Source organism: Erythranthe guttata, chromosome 2 (assembly GCF_056151865.1).
Source record: "Erythranthe guttata isolate IM_541 chromosome 2, IM_541, whole genome shotgun sequence".
NCBI classification, from domain to species: Eukaryota; Viridiplantae; Streptophyta; class Magnoliopsida; order Lamiales; family Phrymaceae; genus Erythranthe; species Erythranthe guttata.
In genome coordinates, this window is record NC_142534.1 from 13,442,174 (window position 1) to 13,451,025 (window position 8,852).

An 8,852-nucleotide genomic window follows, 5' to 3' on the forward strand; every position below is an offset into this window, starting at 1 on the left:
AAATAGTACGGAGAGGTTTATAAATTTGTGTTTTAAGTTTTCGGGAATATAAGAATTAAAGTTAAATATTTATAATAAAAAAATTATTAAAAAAGTCGATTGCCGATATTATCCCACCAACCGGCTTTTGACTAAACTGAAAACCACTGACCGACCCATTTATTAATGTGTCGGCTATAATTACTGACCTGACAACACAATTATTGGTCGAAAGAAGCGGGTCGAAAGTAGGTCGATTGACCGATAAAACCGATCCATGCCCGACCCTAGTTCCACCTATCATCATTTCGGTCCATAATTCTTCACTGGTACTCCCATAAATATAATACACATGGTTGTTATATTTGCACCAAAAGCTATCAAATTCACCATAGTAATAATGAAATAAACAACCAAAAACAATGGAAGAATGCCATTGGATTAACTTCATCCTCCATGAACCTAAAAAAGCACACAAGTAAACAATTACAACTCGTATTTCATTTTATTACAAAGGATCGATAATTAAGCTGGTTCGTGGAACGCGGAAACAGAAGACGTGGAAAGATAAAAACCAAGAACCATACATCCGAAAAAGAAAAAAAAAAGACGGGCATTTCATTGCAATCAAGCCGTATATTCTTTTTTTTATTAATTCTCGTCGAGCTGTGATTTGTAAATGGAATGACCAGATAATGTGGATGCAGTAAGCGGAGATAATCTGACGGTGAAGGTATACGGTACCGCAGGCACAAGATACTTATCGTGCACACAAGGAGACCAGCTATCGTCTCCGCCTACACCCATGTGTTTGTGGTCGAAATGCACCTATGTAACGACAAAACCACAACCAACTTAAACTCGGATACCTTGTAATAATAATAATAAAATAAATAAATAAATGAAAAGGGAGTGTACCTCAATGTTGTCTCCCTTGACTAGCTCCTCGTTGTGCGTGGCCCTCTCGAGCTCCGCCGTACCGTGGTAACTCGCGCTCATCTGCATCGGTGGGGACCCACCGTAAGCCGAAGCGTAAATTCCAAAACCGCCCTTGTCTCTAAACGTGGCCCATCTAACATCGGCCCGGCCCGAACACTCACCGGGCACTATATAAGGCACGTGCATGCTGCCCGCATCCTGCTCGTACACACCGACGTGCGCGGCGGCTTTACGGTCCGGATAGCACTCGAAAGGGCCCCGCCCGTACCACGTAATCTGATCCATCGATTTGTCCAGGTGGAACTCGATCCCGACTCGGGGCAGAGGTGGCAACTCCGAATTGGGTTTTACGTGGCATTCCACTATTACATCTCCGGAATTGTAAATCGAGTAAGTTAAGTCGACGTTGAATAGAGGTGATTTTGTCTCTGCGCCACCTGGCGTGCCAAGATAGGCCACCGATATTTTGACGAGATTGTCCGACACGTTTTGGACCGTGCAGCTACTTGTTGTGAAATTCAAATTGTTTAAATTTGCGGCTTTCCATTTCGAGAGGTAGCTTTCGGCCTCGCCCCCTTTGTCGTTATCCGTCGGTGCTCTCCAAAAGCATGGTAATATACCTTTGTTCATCACTAAAACCCCATCCACCTATCGTTTTCCGACACCAAACGTAGAATTCAAGACACCAATTTTGCCAATTAATATTTTTTTACCAATTTTGCCCTTCATCATTAACGAGTATTTATATTGAGAGATCCCACCAATTAATAGCTTCTTAATATTTGTAAAGGGTAATTTTGGAATTTTCCATCAAAATGAATGCTATTTATTAGGATTCTTAATCCGCGTGCATCTACCTTAAAACGATACTTAAAAAAATAAACGGAGGGACTAGTTACGAAATTGAGCAAAACATGTGATGTCATCACTTACCTTCCAGCTCTCGATACCTCCGGTTTTTTTGCTAAACTTGATTTCCCACATATTCGTATTCTTAACGTGTATAGAATCATCAAGAATTTCCGTAAGCAAAGCTGCATCCCCACCTTTAATAACCTTCAAAATTAAACCGTAACATTTGTCAAATGTTTGTAAATACTAAGGAAACACGAAAATACTTCAAGAGAAAACAAACAAACACCTACATGAGGAACGGCTTCGTTTTTTATGGGCAGCGAAACTTGTGTGGACGAAACTATATGCCCCTTTTCAGCCCAACGAGTCGAGCCCAAAAGCTTTGCAGTAATCGTCAAAAATATCTCTGCTGCATCTGAGGTGCACCATAAGTCATACCATGGACCAGCATCCCATTTTACGTCGTAACTTTTCTGGGGAACAATTGCTGGCAGGCTGAGTAGTCCAGAACCAAGATCGATACCGTCACCATGGATTATCCAGTCGAACGATAATGCTTCTGTCGTGTCGAAGAAGTGCGTGTTTGTAATCTAAAAAGTACACTTCACCTTCCAATATTAGGATTATTTTTATTTTTTTTGTCAAATAAATTAGAATACACACACACACACACACACACACACACACACACACACACACACACACACACACACACACACACACACACACACACACATATATATACAAAGATACCACCTTAATTATTCCTTCTTTGAGCGAAACTTTGATGGGCTGGTATACATACTTCACCTCTGAAAATTACAAAAAAATTGAGTAAAATGAGTCACGAAAATTGGATAAAAATTTATTTTTTAAAATTAAAAATAAAAATTAAGTAAAATAAATTATTTTTACCATGTAGAGCGGGATGAGGAGTTCGATCAGGCCATATAAGACCATTGAGGCAAAAGTTGAGATCATTTGGGAAATCCCCAAAATCTCCTCCGTATGCCCAATGTTTAGTACCGTCTGCACTCTCCTTCAATAATCCCTGTACGTAAATGCAGCAATATTATTTCTCGTACTAACATGCAAAAAAAATTTACGAGAGGTAATATAGAAAGAATCAATATGCATGGTAATAAAATTTAAAATCAAATTGGCACGGATAACAACACGTAAAAGATGGTATTTTTTTCATTTAAAGTGCATCTGATATTTCGTCGTATTATGTCATTTAATCTACACACAAATTGTTAAATGAAGTCTATATGAAAGTATAATTTAAAGGGTAAATAACAACCACCTCACTGAAGTAAAGTGTAATTACGAAAAAAATCCCTTATTTTTGAGAAATCACATCCAGCACCCTGTAGTTTGTAAATTTCTTACATCCACCCCCCTAGAAAAGGGTGTTAAGTGTAAGAAATCTACAAATTGCGAGGAGGTGGATGTAATTATGGAAAAATGAGGGGGGTTTCGTAAATAGTTCTTACCTGAGGGGGGTTATCGTAATTTTCCCTAATTTAAAATTCGAAATTTACTAGATTCGAACCTGATCGACCCAATCCCAGATGAAACCTCCCTGTAGACCAAACGTGCTGTCAATCGCTTCCCAATATTCGTGAATATTTCCGTTGCTATTTCCCATCGAATGTGAATACCTAAAATTTTTAACGCAACTCGATTAGCATTATATCATACAAAAAACTGGTATTTAAATGACGAAAAAATTGAAAAAAATTAAATAACTTACTCGCACAATATCAACGGACGTAATTCCGATGGATCTTCAGCTATCTTAACTATATCCCAAACACGCATATACATTGGACACACAATATCTGTCGAAGATGTTCTGGCCCCACCTCCTTCGTAGTGTAAGAACCTAGTCGAATCCTTTCCTCTTACCCAACCTTTAATTTATTTTTTATTTTATTTTTTATTAAGTATTTAAAAAAATGAATAATATGCTTTTGTTATTTATAGTTAATAAAAGATACCTGCAAGTGCCCAATGATTAGGCCCATAGCTCGATTCGTTTCCCAAGGACCACGAAATAATGGAGGCGTGATTTTTGTCTCGTTCGACCATTCCAATAACTCGATCCAACATTGACGGGGCCCACATTGTTTCGCTAGTGGGATGCCTCACGTTTGACGAGAGATGAAAACCGTGAGTTTCGATATTGGCTTCGTCGATCATGTACATGCCGAAGAGATCGCACAGTTCGTACCATCTTTGGTGCTGTGGGTAGTGGCTGTTTCTTACAGCGTTTATGTTGTTTTGCTTCATCAAAACCAAATCCTATTTTAAAAAATAAAAAACAAATGACGACGTGTAAGAGAAGTGGTACTAAATATTTATGACAGTGAGAAGAAAAAAGAAGTGATGAGTCAGCACCTGAACCATGCAGGATTCCAAGTTAGTTTTCCCGATACGAGGGTGGTGTTCGTGTCTGTTGACCCCTCTTATCATAACGGGTTGACCGTTCACGAGTAGTTGTTTTGTGGCTTTTGTTATTTGCCGTATGCCAACTTGGCATGATTCGACATCAACTATATTCCCCGAAGAATCTTTTAGGGTCAAGACAAGTGTGTAAAGATTCGGCTGTCATAAATTAAAAAAAAAAAAAAAAAAAGTGTAAGAAATCCAAGAAACAAGTGTAGAGAGATTTACCGGAAAATACAGATTAAATATTAGAAATCTAAGTATGTAAATAGCAAGCACCGAAAAAATAGTTAGTGTTAAAAAAGAATTAATGATAATAAAAATAAAAATGAAAACAAAAAAGAAAATTACTTGTTCGGCAGACCACAGCTTAGGCATGAGAAGTTTCCCTTTAAGCTGATATCCAATAAACCCGAGAATATAATCAACGGAATTAGTAAGTTCTAGAAGAGCGAGGCTCGTTTTTCCATCGGTGTCGAAAATTTGAGCTTGAATGGTGAAGTTTGCTATAAACTTATCTTCAGCTGCTTTGAACCAACTCCCCGTTATTACCGAGTTGTTGTCAATGTTCAATGCCGAGTGGTCGATTTTCACCTCAACCTGTACACGACATTCGATCGACCATCGTCCATTATAATAATATTCGAGGTGGTAATCATAATAATAATAATAAATAGGGTAAATTACAACCACCCCTGAGGTATGGTCAATTTACGAAAAAAACCCTCTTGTTTGGATAATTACATCTACCCCCTCAACTATGATTTTTTCTTACACCTCCACCCTTATGGTGTCAAATTCAACATAATCATTGGAATGTGCTCTAGTTTGTACTCGTTTTGTGTAAAAATACAGTTTCTGATGCACCACAATCTGATATATACAAGCCAAAGAACACATATTATGATCATCTTGCTTCAAAATGTGGAGTTCGAATGGGATAAAACTGGTACAAAAGTGATAATATTCCATATAATATCGAAGATTCCACTAAATTTGAAACCGCAAGGGGGGACATGTAAGAAGATTTATAGTTGAGGGGTGGTTGTAATTACCCAAACAGGAGGGGGTTTTTCATAATTTGACCATACCTCAGGGGTGGTTGTAATTTACCCTAATAAATAATACGGAGGGAAAAATACAATACACGGTTATGTTTATGGTACCTGTATATCTGCAGAAGAAAAATCTTCTGACAAGTTCGATGTGAAGAAGTAATCCGCGATAAAGACCTGCACACGATATTTTTCGTACTTGGATTTTTTTTGTTGCATAAATCGATATAATGAATTTTTTCTTTAAACAATGAACGGAGAGAAAACACGTTACGAAGAGAGTAAATATTTACCTTAGGTTTAGAAAGAAGAAGAACATCTCGATGAATGCCGGATAACCACCAGTGATCTTGATCTTCGAGGTAGGACCCGTCGGACCATCTCATAACTTGAACAGCAAGGCAATTGCTCTTGTCTGATCCAAATGGATGACAAAATTCCGTTATCTCGAATTCGGCTGGTAATCTGCTATCCTGACTGAAATAAATAAAAAATAAAATAAAAAAAAAAAAAAAAAAAAAAGAGTTTATTGATTTTTGTGATTAATGTGCAAATATAGAATGGAACCGCGTAATTATTAAATGAATTATACGAAAAATGTTAAAAGTGGTTTACAAGATGCATGACAAACCTATATCCGGTGGGGTGTCCGTTTACCCATGCAAAGAAGGCGGAATCGACTGCTTCAAAATGTAGGAATATCCTCCGACCTGCAAAACGGCATTTAACGGTATGATCGACAATCGGACACCATAAAATATTATCCTATATTGCTAGTGTACTAAAAATCTCAACTGTATTATTACAGTACACAGAGTTTGCAGATGTTAACGAAAATTTACCGGGAATTTTTTTTCTTCTTTTTTTACAACTATTCCAAATTTCCCGCAAAAAACATACAAACTGAAAATTTATCGGGATTTTCTTTTTTTTTTTTTGAGTGTACTGAGTAAGAGATGATAATTGTAAGCAATTAAAGGCTAATAAAAAAAATGAAACAATTCGCCGAAAGATTACCTTCCCATTCTTTGGGAAGGTGAAAGTAAGTCCTGTAGCAGCCGGTGGGATTATCTTCCGGAACTTTCGGTGGATTTAGCGGAAACGGGTATACAATATTCGTATATATCGGCTTGTCGAATCCATGCATCTGCCAATTTGACGGAACTGGTTCAATACGAAAAAAAAAAATAACGTAAGAGAACAGAGCATACAAGTTATTCAAACTTAGATTTTCAACTCAAATCGGTTATACCCTTTTACATTTCATGAAATATGAATTCATAAGTTCCGAAGAAATTCCGAAGAAACAATGACATCACTGTTAAGGCAGTTAGTCTTACGTTAAGACGGAATTTTACCTGGTATAGTAGCCCATGAAGAATCTTGAAATGAACTGTCGTAAAATTCCGAAGGGGCATCACTAGGGCTAGTGGCAAGAAAGAATCTCCAATTACCGGACAAAGACTTAACGAAGGGCAAATCCTTAACCCAAAATTCAGCACATTCGAGCGCTTTGGCGACCGCGTTATCATCCCAAACAGCTTCCTTCGACGCCAAGAGATTCACTTTATTACGCTCGTACCAATACCTCAGAGATCCTAATTTTAAAAAAAAAAAATCGATTATTTGAACCAAAAAGATCGAAAAATGGACTAGAGTTTCTCTCTCTCTCTCTCTCTCTCTCTCTCTCTCTCTCTCTCTCTCTCTCTCTCTCTCTCTCTCTCTCTCTCTCTCTTCTAAAGCCGAGTATTTGCGTAAATTATTAATTAGAAAAATACGAAAAATACGAAAAATGCGAAAAGCAGCTATACCTTCGACAGATTCGTGGCAGTGAAGCGGAACATGAGCATCTCTCTTTCTCCACTTAAAGATCGACGGATCTTCCCATACTTTGTGACCGTTACTCGGAGGTAAAACAAGTTGACCGACCAACGAATTCATCTGAAGGTGTATATATATAAATAACCGAAAAGGGATGAATCATAACCGAACACAATACCATAAGCATTTAAAGTTGAATATGTAAATGAATTTCTATTCGACGAAACGACACATTAATCAAGAAGATAAGCAAAGCCAAGCAAAAGGGATTATATCCAGAAGCCAGATTTGCTTATTACATACGGATAAGGATAATTTCGCCACCACGAAATTCAGTGCTCGTAGACACTAACAAAATCGATCGGAGTTTCGAAATTAAAACCGAACAAATCCTTTGTTTTATTGCCCATCAAACATAAAAATACATCATAAATATTGATCTCTTCCCATACACTAACATTATCCAAGCATTAAATGCAGATGTATACAGATTTTGTATCTCATTACAATCCCTTAATTTGAATTAATTGTTCTTGCCATAATTAATTAATAATTGATAAATCCAAGAACTCTTTAAATCCTTTTTTCTTTCACTAAGCTTACAGTGTATGTATGTATGTGATATTACATTAATTTAACATCCAATAATTGGGAAATTAAATAGCTTCCACACATAATTAAGGAATATAATTAACTACTGGATAGATTTAGCATTCTATTTCCAGAAAATGTACCTCGTTTTCTATGAAATTATTACACACTACAGCAATCAGTAAGAGATCAAGAAAACACGCACTGTGTGTGTGTGTGAGAGAGAGAGAGAGAGAGAGAGAGTACCAGGTAATGGAGTGGGGATCAGTGGAGTGTTGCTGTGTGACACGTTTGCAGATGTCAAACTATAAAACTCATGGTCTCGAAGAAGATCGAGAGGTGAACTGTATTTTGCTTTTGAAATCCCTCTTGTTTAGGATATTGTACATTGGCCCCTCAATTTTGTCTTATTTTCAAAAAGACCTCAGCCTCTAAGAATGGAGTTTAGGCAGAACTTACTTCACGAGTTTAGGGCCACTAATTAACAAAACACAATTATTAGAGACTTTTAATTTTCAATTGGTATGATACTATGAATATTTTCCCAAACAAAAAAAAAACCTTGGTACGAGTATGATTGAAATTTATTTCAGATTAGATTAAATTAAATATGATAATAAATTTTTTATATAGAGAGATTTTAGTTATTAGTTAGGGTAAGTACGGCCACCCCCTGAGGTAAGGTCAAATTACGAAAAAATCCATCATGTTAGGGTAATTACAACCACCCATCAACTATGAATTTTCTTACGTATCTACCCTTGCGGTGTCAAATTTAGTGAAATCTTCTAAATTATGTGGAATATTCTTCAGTTTGTACCCGTTTTACCCCAGTTGAGCTCTATGTTTGAAATAAGATAATCATGAAATGTGTTTCTTGGCTTGTAAATATCAGATTGTAGTGCATCAGAAACTGCATTTATACACAAAACGAGTACAAACTAGAGAACATCACACATAATCTACACATAATCTAGAAGAATATTTTGAATTTGACATCATAAGAATAGACATGTAAGAAAATTCACAGTTGAGGGGTGGTTGTAATTACCCAAACAAGAGGGGATTTTTAGTAATTTGACCTCACCTCACGAGAAAAATTGTTCGATTATGTTACGAGCCAAAATATAAATCAGGGATCACTGCAATTACCAAAATAAT

The 8,852-nt window shown here is 36.9% G+C and overlaps 1 protein-coding gene across 3 annotated transcripts; it reads right to left on the reverse strand.

The window, feature by feature from the left end:
* Positions 1 to 402: 402 nt before the first annotated feature.
* Positions 403 to 8,171, reverse strand: LOC105957055 (glycoside hydrolase family 2 protein). 3 transcript variants are annotated; one of them, XM_088811720.1, is made up of 18 exons: positions 7,938 to 8,171; positions 7,091 to 7,220; positions 6,638 to 6,877; positions 6,297 to 6,443; positions 5,911 to 5,989; positions 5,573 to 5,756; positions 5,391 to 5,456; positions 4,576 to 4,824; positions 4,177 to 4,383; positions 3,777 to 4,080; positions 3,530 to 3,689; positions 3,329 to 3,437; positions 2,689 to 2,824; positions 2,530 to 2,585; positions 2,064 to 2,363; positions 1,852 to 1,974; positions 898 to 1,566; positions 403 to 807 (listed from the first exon to the last, which is right to left on the reverse strand). In XM_088811720.1, exons 2-18 carry the CDS (start codon positions 7,218 to 7,220, stop codon positions 631 to 633), a joined length of 3,336 nt encoding a protein of 1,111 aa, XP_088667846.1. In that variant the 5' UTR covers positions 7,938 to 8,171; the 3' UTR covers positions 403 to 630. The 3 variants fall into 3 exon arrangements, with proteins under 3 accessions (XP_088667846.1, XP_088667847.1, XP_088667850.1); XM_088811721.1 differs by having other exon boundaries at positions 6,297 to 6,426; positions 7,938 to 8,015; XM_088811724.1 differs by lacking the exon at positions 7,938 to 8,171 and adding an exon at positions 7,835 to 7,904.
* Positions 8,172 to 8,852: the final 681 nt, after the last annotated feature.

What these genes read in the sequence shown, in the direction of transcription:
- LOC105957055 (XM_088811720.1), bottom strand. Translation starts at nt 7,220, where the DNA reads ATGAATTCGTTGGTCGGTCAACTTGTTTTACCTCCGAGTAACGGTCAC. An exon ending in CCTTCCCAAAGAATGGGAAG is followed by an intron (nt 5,990 to 6,296) that starts GTAATCTTTCGG and finishes GCCGTTTTGCAG; the next exon opens with GTCGGAGGATATTCCTACAT. An exon ending in AAAACGAAGCCGTTCCTCAT is followed by an intron (nt 1,975 to 2,063) that starts GTAGGTGTTTGT and finishes TTAATTTTGAAG; the next exon opens with GTTATTAAAGGTGGGGATGC.